Raw genomic sequence first — 18,841 nt, forward strand, 5'->3', positions numbered from 1 at the left:
AAGTATGACCCATAAAATGTATGTAAGGTCTTACCTCTTCTTCAGGAACCTCATAGACGTCTGAAGGGGAAAAAAAAATATTCTGTAGTTACAAAAGAGAATCACAGGTCTCTTTTTGACAGAAATACAGTTTGGAATTTACATCAAAGTTCTGCTATTAAAGAGAAAATAAGATTCTTCTGGGGAAAAGGTCATTTTAGGAGATGTGATTGTGTGACAAGATGCGTCACTTATCTTGTTCTCACTTAGGGACTGATTCTTCTTGTCTTATTCATAATAAACTGTGCCTTACTCCTTTTTAACTGTAAATTTACGATGAAAAGGACAAAAATACTTATTCACAGTCAACAATTACAGGAATTACATTGCACCCAAATAACCTTTATTTTTGTACCATTCTTAGTACAAAAGGTAAGAAAAGAACCTGAACTAGGAACTGTTTTTAATGTTATCACACTTGGATAACCTTTAAATCGTCCTCTAACCTTGGTGAAGAAGGGACCTAATGAACTGTAAACCACTGGTCTGAGTCCTTTATATCGCCACACTATTAGCTCTGAGCTCCTGCTCATTATTGCAGAGTTTTTACTTGCTCACAAAAATACCAACAGATTATGAATGTTAATGAATATTAAAAAAACAAACATTAAAATAATTAATGCCATAATCTAAATCCAGCTTCACCGAGTGTAGTGAAGCAAGGTTCTATTATATTTTAACTTTAGCAAAGTCAGAACTGTAATCTGGCAAGTACTCTAATACCCACTAGAGGGAGCTGTTTTATTTGTTTAAAACCCATCAAGAAAATTGTTGCTTAGAAACTGTGATTAACAGGAAATCACAACACTGAAAAGGGATTTAAAGATGTCTGAAAAGTTATGTGATACAACTGCAAATCACAGAGAAATTTTGTAACTATGGCTTGGAAGTTAAACAAATTCCTAATGAAAATGAATATGCGTAATGCTTGGTAAGAATTGTGTAACTAGTTTGTAAAGGTTACATTCTGGGCAATTAATGCCATGACTAGGAAGCAATACAGAATACAACTGGCGCTACTTAGCTAAAGAGGATTAAACACATGTTTGCAATTACAGAAGAAAATATTCCACTATTTTTTTTTGCTTTTGCCTATATTTTCTCTTTCCAAATAAACTTCCTTTTACAGTACGTGACAATGAGAGAAGCATATACAAAGCTATCAGAATCCACATAATCTCAGTAAGATTGAATCTTGATTCAATATTTTAAAAACTCATCTTGGCATCCTATACTGAAATGAGATAATTGATCAATGATTTATTGATTCCGGTAAGTGTTTTTATCTTATATTGATAATATAAGAATAAAGAATACCTGCCATTGGAGGGAGTAGCAGGCTTTCAGACTTCCTACTTTTATAGATAGGGAGCAAGATTATCCACTTGCCCCCCCCCCCCCACCAATTGCCACTGGAGGAAACAAATGGCATCTAGTTGGCTGTTTCCAGGGATGAGCAAAGGTCTGAGCTGGTTCAGCCATCCCTAATTATGTGCAACATAGTAATACTTTTTCCATCCAGAAATCATACTATTGCATTTCCAAACCTCTTTCTCAAAACAGGGTGTCTACAAGATGATCCTCTTACACCAATATAAACTTTGCATACCTAGCATGAACGGAGACACAGGAGCAGGAGAGGACTTGGTAGAGCTAGGAAGAACTGGCTTTGTTGGTTTGATAGATCTGTTTACAGGAGCTTAAAACAAATAAAAAAAAGAGACAAACATACAAATGTCATGTCTATGAAATAAGAATAAATACAAATAAGGTCTGAGGGCTAGTCAAGAGACCTTGAGAAATTCATCTGTGGCAGAAAAAGAGCCTCTGACTCATGTGAGTAACCTTATTCTCAGTACTTCCACCTTGTCATAAATATCCAAGATTGTCAACCGTGTGAAAGTGCAGAGTTACATACTGTTCCATTGACTTTTCACTTTAGCACTGTACGTTTACTTCCAGGTTAAGTAAACCCCCAGGTGCAATTGAGGTAAAAAATGAATCCCCATATTTGTTTGTTAAAAATCCCCCTTGACACCCCAGCATGTGGAGAATTTTAATAAAGCAATACTCTTGGATGAGAAGAGAGGCATGCCAAACCAAGCCAAGATTCTCAGTTGTAGGGGTGCAGGACTGTGAAAGGTCATGGAAAGAGAGGTAGGAGCCAAACATGGCAGTTGGGAAAGACACCCCTAACTTTTGCCCTTGGACTTTCCTAGCTATGGGACCCACACTGCCCCTCACTTGACTGCAGTCTCTTTAGTGCTTTCCCCTCTTCTTTATGAACTAGGGCTGTTGATTAATCACAGTTAACTCACTCAATTAATTAATTCAAAAAATTAATCATGATTAATCACAGTTTAAATTCCACTGTTCAGAGAATACCAATTGAAAATTAAATATTTTTGGATGTTTTTCTAAATTTTCAAATATATCAATTTCAGTTACAACACAGAATACAAATTACACAGTGCTCACTTTATATTATTATTTTTATTACAAATATTTGCACTGTAAAAATGATATTTTTCAATGCACCTCATACAAGTACTGTAATGCAATCTCTTTATCATGAAAGTACAACTTACAGATGTAGATTTTGTTGTTGTTACATAACTGCACTCAAAAACAAAAAAAAATGTAAAACTTTAGAGCCTACAAGTCCACTAAATCCTACTTCTTGTTCTGCCAATCGCTAAGAGAAACAAGTTTGTTTACATTTATGGGAGATAATGCTGCCCACTTCTTAATTAAAAGTGAGAACAGGCGTTTGCATGGCATTTTTGTAGCCAGCATTGCAAGAGATTTACGTGCCAGATAGGCTAAACTTTCATATACCCCTTCATGCTTCGGCCACCATTTCAGAGAACATGTTTCCATGCTGATGGCACTCGTTAAAAAAAAATGCATTAATTAAATTTGAGACTGAACTCCTTGAGGCAGAATTGTATGTCTCCTGCTCTGTTTTACACACCTTCTGCCATATATTTCATGTTATAGCAGTCTCAGATGATGACCCAGCACATGTTGTTCATTTTAAGAACACTTTCACTGCAGATTTGACAAAATTCAAAGAAAATACCAATGAGAATTTTCTAAAGATAGCTACAGCACTCAACCCAAGGTTTAAGAATCTGAAGTGCTTTCCAAAATCTGAGGGGGGCGAGGTGTGGAGCATGCTTTCAGAAGTCTTAAAAGAGAAACACTCTGATGCGGAAACTACAGAACCCAAACCACCAAAAAAGAAAATCAACCTTCTGCTGATAGCATCTGACTCAGATGATGAAAATGAACATGTGACAGTCCTCACTGCTTTGGATCGTTATCTAGCAGAATCCGTCATCAGCGTGGACACGTCCTCTGGAATGGTGGTAATGCTGCCCTTAAAGCATGAAGGGACATATAAATCTTTAGCGCATCTGGCACCTAAATATCTTGTGCCACCAGCTACAAGCGTGCCATGCAAATGCTTGGTCTCACTTTCAGGTGACATTGTAAACAAGAAGCAGGCAGCATTATCTCCTGCAAATGTTAACAAACTTGTTTGAGCCATTAGCTGAACAAGAAGTAGGACTGAGTGGACTTGTAGGCTCTAAAGTTGTACATTGGTTTATTTTTGGGTGCAGTTATTTTTTGTACATAATTCTACATTTGTAAGTTCAATGTTCATGAAAAAGAGATTGCACTACAGTACTTGTAATGGGGGAAGTGAAAAATACCATTTTTTTTTACAGTGTAAACATTTGTACTCAAAAATAAATATAAAATGAGAACTCTACACTTTGTATTCTGTGTTGTAATTGAAATCAATAGATTTCAAAATGTGGAAAACATCCAAAAACATTTAAATAAATGGTATTCTATTATTTAACAGTGTAATTAATCACAATTAATTTTTAATAGCTCGATAGCCCTACTATGAACCCTAGCAACAGACATCCAGTGGCACTGTGTTTACCCTAGAATAAAATTATCATGTGCTTAAAAGATTAAAACTCACGTTTTGTAGATGGTGAGGTACTGCCTTCCGTTGGTTCAATGTAGTTATCTTCATCATCTACAGGCACGATATAATCATCCTGAGAAAAATGCAGAGAAAAGCTACAAGCTAAGCCTGCATTGTGTCAAATACACCAAACGGCACAAGCCTGTTTTGGCGGGGATGGACAAGATGAACTAATGCCCATGGTTGTCTCAGGCATCTAAACTCCCTCTGTGGCTGGATAAGGCTGGGCTTTTCCATGGACATTTCCCCTTCACCAAACAGCTTCAATTGTGGCACAGCTGATCGACCACTTATTGTCTCAGTACTCCGTAGACCTGCCCCGGTGCTCAATATTTCTGATCCTTCCCCACCTGTCAGCAGTCTGTCTCTGGTGAACAGAGAATGCTAAGTGGGCTGAATGGCTCCACAGATTTAGGATGTGGGTAAATGTCCACTAGAAACTAGTGTGAGACAATGCACTTATTTTTATGACCTACGTAATGATGAACCACAGCAGTCAGATGTGAAAGGCTAGCATGTTAAACAAGTGCAGCATATAGTTCAAGATACTTATGGGGGCATAATTCATCTGTACTGTAAAGACTTGTGTATCTGTGAACATTACCTCATCCTCATTGAACTCTTTAGTCTTGGGTGGCACTTTTGGTTTCAGAGCGGCGGATGATGATGGCAGAGATGGTTTAGATGGTTTCTTGGGTTTAATTAAAGACTGACTTGGCCGGCTTGGCAGTGGCTCCTGATGGGTAGTACGATTGTCTTTAAATGAAGGGGGAAATAATTTTAGTACATAATTACTCACTAACTGCAAACAGTTGTTTTAATATCTATGCAAACTGAGCGTCTTTACTCTGCCTATAGCATAAGTCATATAGAATGTTCTGCGACTGGAGGTGACAAGAATCTATTATGTTCTCTATTCTTAAGTACTGTGGCATATAAATTCCCATGCAGCAAGGTGGGTGAGACTGAAATAGATGATATGGCCAGCTTCTCTGGGGTACCACCAAAATACCTACAAGGAACTGGGTAATACAATTCCTCATTATTTGAAGTGTGTGCAAATAATGTGTTTATTACCTATCCAGCTACTTGTCTGGCACTGTAGTAGCTGAGTGCCTTCTATATGTCCAGTACCTGAGCCTCATATAACGAAACTGAAAGAGACGGGGGAAGAGGTATGCAGTGAGGGGATGGTTATGTTGATATTCCTTTTCCTAATGTTCCAAATCTTGGTCCACCTGAAGTTAATATAAAAACTTCCATTGACTTCAATGGGACCAGTATTTGGCTCAGAATATAATGTTGAAGGGAAGAGAAGGGTTTGTTTGTTGGAGCAATATAAGCAGAGTCATCTCCTTCCAGTCCTGTTTTTAAGGCTACCTGCTTCCTACTCCCAATTGTTAAGGGCAGTATAGGCTGAGATCTCTGGGACTGTTATGGCCCCTGTTTTGCACTTGCTTGGCTAACAAGTTAGGGTATAAACAAGATAGAAAACAGGGGTCCTTTAATGTTTTGTCCTTCCTGCTTGACCTTAAGTCAGCTAGGGAAGAACCACTCCCCAGATTAGGCTAACTGTGGGTGATTCCTGGGGCATGCTCAGTGAAATTTCTCCCGATGGTTCCCATGGATATTGTTTTATTACTCGGTTTATAAGTGCTCATCACAAAGCCTGCAGACCTTCTACAAAATATACTAATAAAAACTTGGTAGACAGCGGCAATGCTGTGGGGTGTCTCACACACCAGCAAATCCATGAATCCTTCCAGAAAGTAAGCACCCTGATGATTGGGGTCAGGAACAAACAGGCCCTCTTCCTTTTGAGGCTAACTCCTGAGAAAAGGATGGGCTTTACACCACATTGACACCATTTGACATTCTTTTCTGGTTTTTCAATTTGTTCATGGTGGTGCTGGTATCAATAGCTGAGGGACTGACAGGCTTGTGTAACCAAAGATTTCATAGGTACCTGCATATTCTCCCCTTGAAAATGAAAATGAGGAGGGAATCTTCTTTTTCTCTTGCTCGGTTGGAGGGGGCTCATAACTGTCATCACAGTTCTCTTCACTTGGGACCACATACATCTCTGAATCAGAGTGGGCATCTGGATTTTCATAATCGCTGTCCTAGAAACACACAGCTTCCCATTTCTTACTTTGTAAAACACTTGGGGCTTCATTCATGGAAGTAACACTCAAACATCCCACCAGTTGCATTATTGGCTAACCTATAAAGACACTTACTTGTCATATGACAGTTATGAACATGATCAACTTCATTAGTGTTACTCTATTTCATCATAAAAACATATTTAGATTATTTTTGCTCTGGAGAGAAAGGATTTAACCAAGTGCTAACACCCTGATTTTCAGTACCCCTATGCTTTCCTCTCATCATCACTGGAACACCACAGACCTCTCACTTCCTATTTCTGCCTTCTCCCTCCCATCTCCACAGGCCCTCTGCTAAGCTGGGACTGCATCCCCTGCACATCAGTGAGTCAACAGCCTTCTGCTTCTCCACCAGCCCTGGGAGCCAGTTCCTTCCCAGTCTCAACCTCAGCTGATGATGTGACCTCTATCTCCCCGTTCTGGTTCCTGGTCTTCAGTGAGAGGTCAGGAACTAGCACCAGGAGGAAACAGCGTGCTTTAGGGAAGCAAGTTGTAGAATCTGGAGTGTTCTTCGCCCTGTGGCAGGATGGATCATGATTTGCTTCACTCTAAAGTCCTGAGGGGACCTTACCATCCTCTACCCTACCTGATAGGGCTTCGCCACCAAAGCCCAAGAAGATAGCCATTCACCAGGTAACATCTACCTGGGAATTAGCTAGTTTTCTAAGGGTTAATGAATAATCTTCACACTCTTTATGCAAGGAAAATCTGAGCATCTCAAACATAAAAGAATTAGGGATTGTCCTGAGCTACAAAGTTTGGATCTGAACTTTCCTCAAATTTAGGCAAATTTAGGGGTGTTCAGACCTGGAATTCTGTAGAGGGTCCACCTCAAGTAGCATGGAATAAAGGAAAATGGATAAACATTAAATATATTTGAAATGTCAGAAAACGGAGACCAAATCTTACAACAGAGGAGAGTGAATTTATATAGATTGTATGGTCTCTGGGGGAAGGAACTGTAGATGAAATCCTGGATTTATTGAAATTAATGGGACTTTTGCCATTGTCTTCCATGGGGCAAGTTTTCACCCTGTGTTTTTTCTAGTGTTTGGAAAATGCTTAACACACTGGTGGGTTCTACCAGCGTCTAAATAAGTGATGCCAAAAATAAGTCACTAATCGCAAATTTGACAACACTGATGAATAAGTGAAATCTAAAAGAATCTGTAAATCTTCTAATTAAGAATAGGCCAGTGTTTTTTCAAAAGTGGCCACTAATTTTGGGTGGCCACTAATTTTGGGTGCTCAAGATGAGACACCATAACCCTAAATTTGCAAGATGCTGATCATCTACAGCTACCATTAACAATGCTTCTGAATATTGGGCCCAGGTATTTCTAAGCTGGGTACTCAAAAATCAAGGCACCTAAATCAGTGGCTGCTTTTGAAAATTTTCAGCCTCGTGAATATAGTAGGATTTTAATAGTAGAAATGTAAATTTGCCTGAAATTATCTGATTCAGAAATAAACTTTCATTATGTGTGGTCCTAATTGAAAGAGTAACTGCTTTATGACCCCAGGAAAATATACTTACAAAATCATCAGACCATTGTTCTTCTTCATCCTCTGCATGTTCTAAACCAAACATCTGAGTTATTTAAGGGAATAGAATAGTGATCACAAACATTCATCTTAACTACTGATTGAATGGCTCTATTGCATTCCAGTCTCTCTCTCTCTCTCTCTCTCTCTCTCTCACACACACACACACACACACACACACACACACACACACTCTCTCTCTCTCTCTCTCTCTCTCTCCTGAAAGTTTGTGCCAGAAACGCTTGGTTTTGGCTGAACAGTGTTGGTAATTAGAATTCTGCTTCTGTTGCTTATTTAGTTTTAGAAATTAATTGAGAGTGCTCATGAAAGAGTCCCAGACTGATGTGCTGGACAACGCAGTCCTCTACTCATCCTCAGTCTGAATAGTAGCAATGCAAGCTTCCCCACACTGCCATGTCCGTGTCTCCCTTTTTTAAAGGAGATGAAGAGAGAAGAAGAGCTCGTTCAGCCCTCTTGATAATTCAGTTCTTGGCCTCTCTGGTAAAGTTCCAAATTGGAGGCCAATTGATTATGATAGTTTTAAGGATGTGGAAGCCTGTCCACTTGGAACTGGCTATGGAAGTCACTGAACGATTATTAGATTGACAACTTCCAGTCACTCCCCACCTAGTCTGCTGCTGTTTTACGTTATTTTCTCCTTAACAAAACAATTCTTAACACTTCAAAACAAAGGTAAAACAAAATTGCAGGCAGTGAAGGTGTAAAATAAGCAAATGTAGCTCCACTCACACTTGAAGATAATGTTTGATGCCATCATTATATTAACACTAACATCAGATTCCATTATTACGGGAAGGAGACCTATTTGCCCATAGTTTCTTTCTTTACTTTCACTTCACAAGCATCATAAGCCCTGAACTGGACTGGCTCTCCATCCAGCATGGCTGGCTATGGAGCCTTCTCCCTCTTGGGAATGGCCTAGAGATGGATCCCATAGAGTGAGTGAAAGCTGCTTCTGAGAGTCAGCTAGCAGGGGCACTTGCTATCAACTACTTCTTACTATTTGTTTTTCCCATTGGAGCAGCTCTCCACAGTTTGCTGTCTATAGTTTTGCACTATTAAGTTGCACTAGAAAGAAATGCACTATAAGTTATTGGTAATGGTTTAGGATTCACCTCACATAGAAGATAAATGTGAGCAAATATGCAATTGTAACACTCTTAGAAAAAATATACAGTTTAAAGTTCCATTAAGCCATCCTTACCTGAAGTATAATCCCTTTGTGGTACACTTGGTGGGGGTTTATTTTTTAGCCTGTAAACAATAATTATTACATTTGTGATCCAATAGGTAATAGTTGTAGGAAGGCAAGCATTAGCCAGACGCACAAAAAAAAGCTGATGACAAAAGATATCTGCAACTGAAGACACAGGTCATTGTCACAGATATTCAGCCAATTGCTGCAGGCAAATACTCTGAAAAGAGAGTACTTTTTGGAAACAGCCAAGAATATAGACTGCAATCTGAGTTTTTTGTTACGAATTTTTTTTTAAAGAAACACACACATAGAGGAGCAGAAGCTATAGGCAGCATTATACATTATAGCTATGTGCATATCTGTTTGAAGAAGTAAAGCTGATTGAGGTTCACAAAAATCCTAGTAAGAGGTTTATATGCGAGATGATAAAAGAGTACAATGCTCTCTGGTTCTAATTTACAACTTTAGATTAGCATGTGCTTTAAATTCCAATTGAGGCTTAAAAGTTTTCCCAGGCTGTCTCTCAGCCAAATTCTGATCTCACTTACAATGATTTTGTACATGTATTGCTCCTGAAGTCAATGGAGTTACTGATTTATGTTGGTATCAGATCAGATCTGGGGTCTCAACCTTTGCATCTGTCACATGTATGAGATATGCACATTTGGTACAATAATGGAAGTACTAACACAGAAAGTCTCACACCAATTATTTTTCATAAGGGAATACAATTTGAATAGCTTTGGTTCTGTAATATTGAGTGAACCAAAAGATTATTTAGAGAAAGATTGAAACATTCTTCCCAAGCTTCTCTTCATTTTCAACTGTGCTAGCTATACCTAGAATTTAAAATCATGCAGGTTCCTGTTTGTTTAATTGTAAGCCCTGGGAGAGCACCCCCAGGAGCTTAGTGTAGTGATCTATTTATTATTCCATTAATCATCTGACATTACCTCATAAGAAGAGAGACACATTTCTGTGAAGTTATTCAAGTCAGATTCAATGGTGCATCTGGGCTATTACATGCTTGAGTGGAAGTATCTGAAGTATCTAATAATGTTTTGCTTTTTGTATTAATATAAAGCATTAATACAATTTGCATTAAAATGCCCTTTTATAATAATTCTTAATATATGTAAGCAGAGTCAAAATGAGCTCTATCCTGATATCTGGTGGTGAGCTGTGAAAAAGGACTTCAGGGGTTGATCTTGTTTGCCTGGGCACACCCACCCTGCCTAACATGATGGACTGCCTGACCAAATGGTCACTTTGGCTGCTCTGGGATCCCCAGTCTCTTTGTTATTGGGGTAGGAGTGATAAAGAGTTGTTATCCTGGTTATGTGAATCAAGGACAGTAGAACTGTACTTGGCATTTTAGGATGGAGGGACTCGCCCTCAACAAAGCAGCACTCGCTAGGCAAGGGACATGGATTCCAAAATCGAATGAATTGAGAGAGGCTGGGGATAGGAATGTGTACCTGGTAGTATGCCCCCCCCCCGAGGGCCCTAAACACTACTTTGACCCCTCCTTTCTCCACTGTGTAATAACAGAGCTAATTTTGACTCCATTAGGAGTCTTGTTACATGCTGCAGAGCTGAAATCACTGATACCTAGGTCTAAGCATTAGACCTACTTTAGGCTAGTGGTGCACCAGCACTGAGGTTCCCCCTACTACCAGCTGAAGTCACTGACAACTGTGTTAAGTAGGGGGCAGGGGGGCCCTGAAGACAAGTTGGTGAGTGGCTAGCAGAGCAGATAGCCTGGTAGTTGGCGGAGAGGAGCAGAAAGCAGGACGGCTGGCAGAGAGGAGCAGCTGGTGGTGAAGACTGCAGCAGAACCCCATGGAGACCACTCGGCCATTGACCCAAGCAGCGGAGCATGTAACGTGCCCCCCATACTTCCCTCCACTTCCACCCCAGCCAGGTTAAACTCTGCAGATGAACTTCCTAACTCTGGGAGCTGCACTGACCAAGATCAGAAACTGTGTGTGTGGTGACTGTTGGGTTGCTGGACTTAAGACTCGGCGGGGAAAAGGACACTGCCAAACTTACTTGGGGGTAGGTCTTTTGCTCATGGTTTGTGTTATGAATCCTGTTTGTGGTGTTTCCCCAACATAATGGTGCATTGTTTCCTTCCTTTATTAAAAAGCTTTTGCTACACTCAGACTCTGTGCTTGCTAGAGGGGAAGTATTGCCTCTTAGAGGCACCCAGGGGGGTGGTATGTAATTGCCCCAGGTCACTGGGTTGGGGCTCGAGCCAGTTTTGCATTGTGTGATTGAAACGGCCCCTAGATACTGAACCCGGCCCTTGTTGCTGCCAACTCTGATGGGCAGAAGGGTTACATATATAATCCAACAATTTTTCCTTAGCACTGATGAGACTGCACCCTGGGCCTGAGCCAATGCCCAAGACAATGGAGAGACTTCCACTGATTCCAGTGGGCTTTCAATCAGGTCCCAAAAGAAGTGCTTCTGGAGATGTTGTTTGCAGAGCTGAGCGTATAATTCATCAGGAATAATGTCCACAGTGACTGTAACTTTTTCTTGTGCTCTTGAAGGTTTCTGATTGTGATGCCATTGTGATTTTCTTCAATTTATTCTCTCATTTTTTCCCCAGTTTTGTTTTTTTAACAGTTTGCTGCAATAATTTGATATTCAAATTAAATTGATACTCAAATTTGATACTCAAATTAATTGGACACGCTGCTTACTTGTGACTGTTCAGCTAAGACCCACAGCTAAATGTTGTTTTTGTTCCCTGATTGGGTCAGTGCATCTGACTGAATACCCAGATGTGCAAATTTAAAGATTTGGCTTCTGAGAATGATTTCTACCACCGTTCATGCTAGTGAAACTCTACTGCTCATATAGTTGTAGAAAGTACATGTATGCATGGTGAAGGCATGGCCAAAATAAATTAATTACCAAGCTCAAGAAAATATCCACGGAACATTTTTCACAGAGGTTGCCCAGCTCTCTTGATTAGTAGTGTCACAGAAAAAGGTAGAGGTAGCTCTTCCTTGCTGAATGGTTACTAGTGCCCAACAACATGAGTATAACTTATCCTGCAGGTAGTATATTATTAAGCATTCTTAACAGCATTATTCCTATATCTCATCCAGGTTAGCACAGGCATGTTAAAAAGAAGAAACCAGGGCCACTGCCAGGGGAAATGGCTGCTGCTTTGTCCCAAGTCTAGGTTTGATGGAGAGGGTGGCCCCAAATCTAGCAGGGTGCTCTGTGCTGGATTTGTGTTGAGGTGCACAAGGACACCAGAGACAAAGGAAAAGGGTGGAGAAGCCAATAAGGACCCTTCTGAGGGAGAGGAATGTGTGGCCTGGTCCATATTGTAGGTGTTTGGATCATAAATTGGGAGGGCTTGCTTCAGTATTTTGACCAAGACTCTTTAAATCCTGGCTGTGGCCCTGGCAGAATATGTAAATATGTTACAACAAAAGCATGTGAAGCACAGAAGAGCTCTGTATCTGAGCCATCTATCATGCCTTGTGTGGTTCTGAAATAGCATACCGATCCCAAGTATTTTTCCCAGTTTTGCAAATTAAGGCCACTTGTTCATTTTGGAACCTAAATAGCAATAGAAAAGAAATTGTTTCTGTCACAAAAATGAAACAATTTATGGCCACATCTGTATTTGTTAGTCTCTTCAAATATGTTAGTTATTCTAAAATTCAAACACAAACCCACAGAAAAGATACTGCACCGTATTAATATTATTTAGTGAATGTCAACACTGTGGAATCCTGGTCCCATTGACGTCAGTGGGAATTTTGCCATTGACTGGAATGAGGCCATGATTTCACCCACTATTTCTGCAATATGCAAACACGAATGACAAGATCCCTGTTTCTGGGAGCTTACTGTCTAGTTACTGTACATGCTGATGAAATAATAAATATGTACATTTATAATACTTTTACTCTTTAGGACTGCTTTTTGTAAGCAATGGCAATGGGCATGATCCTGCTCCTGTTGAAGTTAATAGCAAAACTCCAAATGACTTCAGTAGAAGAGGATCAAGTCCTATCTAAGTGCATGTTGCTCAAGGGAGAGATTATAGTTGTTCTTCAGCATATCTTTTATCTGCAAAATAGGCAATTACATCAGAAGTGATTCTAAAAGAAATCATGGTGGTAACAATTTCAATCACTTTGAAAGTGCTCTAAATATACTCTTTTCTGTATTTAAGTTAAATTTGATAGACTTGTGAGTTAATCCTTCTGGAAAAGTATACCTGAATAGGGATTTACAGAAATTACTCAACTCTAAAATATACAGGCTGAAATCCTGACCACCCTGAAGTCAGTGGCAAAGCTCCCAATGACTGCAGTGGGGCCAGGCTTTCACCCATAAGTTTATTAGAGAATGAGATATCCTTTGTGGAGGTTTGTAAAACATCCTACAGAATTCCATACCTGGGATATAATTTTCAATTCTACAAGACTCATCCAAAATAAAAATAAATCCAAACAGGTTTTTGAGAATATTTACAGCTGTTTAAAAATAACATAACACATCTTTCTGCATCATTAGCTTCAATAAGTAATCAGCTGGTATTTGAGGCATTTCATTTAATATGAGACCAGCACTGCTTTAGTAGCTTTGCACACCATACACTAGATAGCAGCTAGCAGGCAGTTAAGTGAATGAATGACTTCAATATTTAAAAGTACCATGGTCTGAATCTTCCTCTCTGCAATGTGCTGAGCACTCTGAGGCTGATGCAGCAAAGCCCTTTGTAATGTCCCTAACTTTAAGCATAGGAATACTCCCACTGACATCAGAGGTACTACTCAGTTACTTGAAGTTGAAGAGGCGTGTAAGTGCTTTGCGGGATTGTGGACAGGGTGTTTAATGAACGGCAGGACTGAACTCTGAACCTTGTCCTGATGCTGTGTTCCTAGAAAACTTGTTTTTAGAGATTTCAACACTTGTGCTGGAGACTGGCACTGACTCCTCTATACCCGGCATTTCAGCCCACCTCTCCCAGCTTTTAAGAAATAGCTGAAAATTTTTTGTTTTCAAAAATGTTCTTTAATTTTACTATTGTTGGCCCTTTCATACAGGATGTGTCCTTTTCTTCTGGTCCATTTTTGCTAACAGGGTTTTTTTTTTTAATTATATTGTTTTCTTTAGCTGATATGTTTTTACTGTATTTATTGTTGTGCAGTGCCCTGAGTGTACTACATAAGTACAACTATTATTAAAAAACAAATGCATTGAACCTGTGAAAACTTTGTCAAAACTCTGAACTAGTGCCGTTAAACTGATTGATAACAAACTGATCCCAAATTGACAGGTTTCAGAGTAGCAGCCGTGTTAGTCTGTATTGGAATCTCATGATAGAGTGGAATATTTTGTTGCTGCTTTGGAAGTGTCGGGTGATAAAGAAACTCTTTAAAATATTTATGAAGCTGCCCAGGAGCGTTATTAATGTTCTTAATATGGTTTTACATATTTTCTTTGCACAAAACAGTGGTACTGTAATGTTTATGGCTACACGATATAATACTTTTTGACTTTAATGGACTGTCCCATTTATTAACAAAAGGCCTCGAGCATCAATAATAAGAAATCTGAAACACATTACATTGGTACATAAATGGAAACACAAGTTTCCTTTTGGTTCAGCTAAGATACATGTATGATTATACTGTTTCTGTTTTGTTACCTCTTTCTCCATGTGCTTCATTTTGTTTCCTTGACTAGTTTGCAATATTACATACTCAGTGCATAGTGTTTAAATACCACAGTTCCAGCTGCCATCTGCAGGATTGTATGAAAACAGGGGGCACAGTAAGTGCTACAGAGTTATGGAGCAGGAGAGACCTGAAGTCTATGGATGTTTTGCTTGTGTGAGGCATGCAGGATCTCAGGTGCCGTGCCATGACGGCACAAACGTCATCTCAAGGAATGGACAGATTCTGGTTACAGGCAGCCTCTTTATTTCACTTACTGCTGCTGGCTTTGTCAATGAAGTGTCACTGATGTCCCCAGGAAACTTTGGAAAAATTTTTGATGTAGAGACAGTTCATTTGATACTTCATCTAAGGCTTGATCCTGCAATGTGCTGAGTGTCCTGAGCTCCTACACCCTGCCTCAGCAAGCCACTTAAGCATGCACAAATCGTTAAGGGTGAAATTTTGACTTTGTTGAAGTCAATGGGAGATTTATTTATTTATTGAATCCCACGGCACCAGGATTTATCCAATAGTATTTAACTAGTCTTTTGCTAAATAGGATTTGCCCAATAATATGCACAGTCCACAAAAAGAATCATAGGGTTGGAATGGACTGCAATGATATAGTCTAAAAACATAATGATACACTAACTCATTCCCACCAGGTTCTGTCTCTGAACCTTGGAATCTTCTATTCTTACTATTATTGCTAACTTCTGCAATTTTATTCACTAATGATATTTGGTGTTTTTCTCGAAGCCCTAGTTCCATGTGAATATGAGAATCTCAGCTTTAAAACCCCCCAATAAGTTTCTAGCCCTCAGGGTTTCAGAGAAAAGCACGAAAATGTGATCCCAGTGCAGCCCAAAGGCAATTTAAAAATATATTATTTTAAAGCACTTACATGATTGTTGGAAGCTAGACTTGTGGTTTTGAATATTTGTTGCTGGCAATACTTTCCTACTCCCTGAGAAATAGAATTCCATCCCCCCCTTTAGGAAGCTGCTTATTTCATAGTTTCCTGGTTACTACTGAGCTCTATTCTGGGTTCACCCTTTAATAGAATCCTCCAGCCTGCTTTGCTGGTAGCTTGCTCTTTAAATCTGGGAGCATTGAGAGCTGCAGCCCTATAATGGCCATTTTGTATCTATCTGATTCAGGCTGCACCTCGCACCCTTCCATCTTGTAAGTACATTTAGAACCTATTATTTTTCCCCTTCTTCTTCTTAAAGAGGGGGCACATCCTCAAAGCCATACTATTAAAATTTCATCTCCAGGTGAAAGCAACCATGGTAAAATGATTTGTCTCTGTAAATTATAACTCTGAGATCCTTCTCTCATTTTTGTTATGTGCTTTCATCTTTGAGACATTTGCAGCTGACCCACTGTGATGTTATTAAGTCTAACTGCTCTAATTCTGCTACTGTGATATTATGCCTTATAAAAGCTAAGGTTTTGATTCTACTCCATGAGGGCAGACTCCTCATTATAGTTTCATGCAGGTCCAGAGCTCTGCACTTTGTACATACTCCATGTTAGAACTCCCCAAAAGGCAAAGTATGTTTAAGTTACTGAAGGCTCTACCAAACTGACAAAAGAAGTGCCAGTCAAAGGTAAGACTAACGTTTAGCCCTTCACTTGTGCTGTTGTGCCTGTGTGTAGGCAATGAAGAGGTATAGATCCTATTTAATATCTGAATATGAGATTTTCTGCAAGCTGCAGCAATTCTTAATTACAACAGGGTGAGTGCAGGAAAAAGTGTAATGGTTAGCTTTGAATTTCCCTGCTTCATCCTCATGTGTATCACCAGGTCACAGTGAGGGAGAGCTTTATCACAAAACTGAGTCCATTTCCCCCATGAGGAGAGGATGCTCCCTACTTAGCAGATACTAAAATAATACTTTCCAATCTCAAATGTATCCATCATGGTTGCTGTTACTTAAGCACAGTGTTCTGTGTGCTTATATGATTCCATTGTATATGAGAGCTGCATCGATAGACTATATTGAGTTATTCTGTGTGTTGTTGTCCTATCATTGCAAATGCTTCCTGAAAACCTGGTAAATAACTTTTTTTTTTAAAGTTCATTTAATATATCTTGTGAACATCTTTCTTACATCTATAGTAAATGATTCATGGATTATAATGAGATTGTCACATACATATGTTAATCCCATGTGAAAGATATGTTGTATTAAAAATTAGTGTGCATGCTTAATAGCTATTGTGCTAAAAGATAAGTCTGACTTTGGAAATAAAGGATGTCTTATTAATATAAACCACCCATGAAGAAACACCGGGATTTATCTACACATACATTGTGATTATTTAATGATAATCATTCTGCAATTTACTGCTGGACTAAGAATTTTAGGTTAGGATTTTAGTGTTATGGGTTTCTTTTAGAACTTCTTAATATGTACGGAATGTTCAGGATTGAGTTTTGAATATTCTGGCTGATTAGTTGCATGCAGGTAGGAGTTCAAATTAAAATTAAATTGTAGGGGGTAGCCTGAACATAGGTCTAAAGAGAAAGGGGACACACAAATATTGCCTGGGAGAATCAACCTCAAATGATACATTATATGTAGATATTGTTTAAACTGATCCACCAGCAGCTTAGACTATAGAATAATTTTGGGCCTGATTCTGCAGCCGCTTCCATTGATACTAATGACAATCCTGCATGTGTAGCAGCTCTGGAATAAAGCTGTTATTAATATATGTCTATCCAGAAACATACACTCCTACCCTCAACGTGGTCATACAACATGCTAGATATTCTGAGCTTTAAACAAGGTGCAATTATATGAACATCTATAACTTACTTTTTGAACTTGCTCATTATTCCAGTTTCATTTTTCTTGATATCATGTACCATCTTTTGAAGCTGCCTGTAAGAAATTGAACAAAACATCATGAAAATCATATGTGGCTGATAAGGCAATTTTTTTTTTCCCAACTATTACAATTATTTTCCTTTCAGTGTAATTGACACATCAAAAAGAGTTTGTTCACTATTAACTATTTCACTTGTACATACGCAATATTTTTCCGCCTTTCAACAGAACCCTTTGGCATGCTCTGCATTTGAGGAAAGAAAGATTATCCTTCTAGAGCCTAAAGTTTGGTGAAGTTTAAACAGCATTCTAAGTCCAATCAAATGGCTGAAACAGCAAAGCAATCAAGATGCATCACTGACTAAAGTGAAAAACTTGAATCCGTTATGCAATGTTTTCAGAAAATGGATTGACAGTTCTCTATATGTATGGTGGGAAATGCTCTCTGGTTTCTAATCTATATGAATCATCTAGATCAGTGCTTCTCAATTTCCTCCATATCATGGTCCCCATGTTACAACAGAAAAACAATTTTTTTCCAACCTTGCCCCCTGTCCCATCTAACCGTCCCTTTGTGTAGTCATGATTAGAGCTGGGGCAAATAATTGATTTTTTTTTCTCTTTGCAAGCAGTCTCTCTTCCCCACCCCATTATTTTTATTTGACACAAATTGAATCAGAAAATTCCTGACAAATTTTGGCAAATCAAAAAAGTCCAATTCAGGTTAAAAAAAATTGTTCAACCTGAAACATTGTTTCTGAGCATTTTGAAAGGACTAGAATCACAAAATGGGTAGAGAAATAGATGGGGATCCCCCTTATTTAGCTCAGTGGTTAGGGCACTCATCCAGGATATGGGATGCCTGGTTTCAATTCCCCCCTCTGTCTGATATGGAGCAGGAATCTGAACTTGGGTCTTCCGCCTCCAAATAGAGTACCCTAACCACAGGGCTAGAGGGTATTCTAAGGCAGGTCTCTCTTCTTTTGAAGCTGTTCCATTTTGTATAAAATACTTGAATAGTCATTGGAGCAGGGAGTTTAACTGGGTGACCCCCACCCAGAAGAGTGTGATAACCACCAGGCTACAGAGCCATTTTCGCACTCTTTCTCTCTGATCCAAGTTCAAATCGCTGCTCTGTCAGGCAGAGGGGGGATCTGGACCTGAATCCCCCACATACTAGTTGAATGTCCAACTACTGGCTAAAAGATATAAATAGGGACCACCATCACCTCTTTCTCCTCCGGCTATTTTGTGAATGGTGCCAAAAAGTCAAGAAAAAAAAATTGCCAAAACTATTTGTGAAATTCATGTCAAATGTTTTGGAT

At 39.1% G+C, this 18,841-nt stretch overlaps 2 protein-coding genes across 15 annotated transcripts in view; one reads left to right on the forward strand and one right to left on the reverse strand.

The window, feature by feature from the left end:
- The window catches only part of ZNF518A (zinc finger protein 518A), an 83,872-nt gene that overhangs the window by 40,248 nt on the left and 24,783 nt on the right, over positions 1-18,841 (forward strand). For 2 of the 3 annotated variants that reach the window (XR_006282570.1, XR_006282572.1), the window contains one exon: positions 6,500-9,205. The gene's annotated coding sequence lies outside the window, so the exon portion shown is untranslated. Of the gene's footprint in view, positions 1-6,499; positions 9,206-14,294; positions 14,333-18,841 lie in introns of those variants that run through there. The other variant, XR_006282571.1, reaches the window with a different exon arrangement.
- BLNK (B cell linker) overlaps positions 1-18,841 on the reverse strand; it is a 129,937-nt gene that overhangs the window by 21,845 nt on the left and 89,251 nt on the right. For 9 of the 12 annotated variants that reach the window (XM_043518298.1, XM_038409620.2, XM_043518292.1 and 6 more), the window contains 9 exons: positions 17,505-17,570; positions 12,506-12,562; positions 8,984-9,033; positions 7,751-7,791; positions 6,012-6,168; positions 4,650-4,801; positions 4,040-4,118; positions 1,649-1,738; positions 35-60 (listed from right to left, as the gene is read on the reverse strand). In XM_043518298.1, the coding sequence (XP_043374233.1) occupies positions 35-60; positions 1,649-1,738; positions 4,040-4,118; positions 4,650-4,801; positions 6,012-6,168; positions 7,751-7,791; positions 8,984-9,033; positions 12,506-12,562; positions 17,505-17,570 (718 nt within the window). The remainder of the gene's footprint in view (positions 1-34; positions 61-1,648; positions 1,739-4,039; positions 4,119-4,649; positions 4,802-6,011; positions 6,169-7,750; positions 7,792-8,983; positions 9,034-12,505; positions 12,563-17,504; positions 17,571-18,841) is intronic. The other 3 variants (XM_043518300.1, XM_043518294.1, XM_038409626.2) reach the window with 1 other exon arrangement.

This window comes from Dermochelys coriacea, chromosome 7, assembly GCF_009764565.3.
Source record: "Dermochelys coriacea isolate rDerCor1 chromosome 7, rDerCor1.pri.v4, whole genome shotgun sequence".
Classification (NCBI taxonomy): domain Eukaryota; kingdom Metazoa; phylum Chordata; order Testudines; family Dermochelyidae; genus Dermochelys; species Dermochelys coriacea.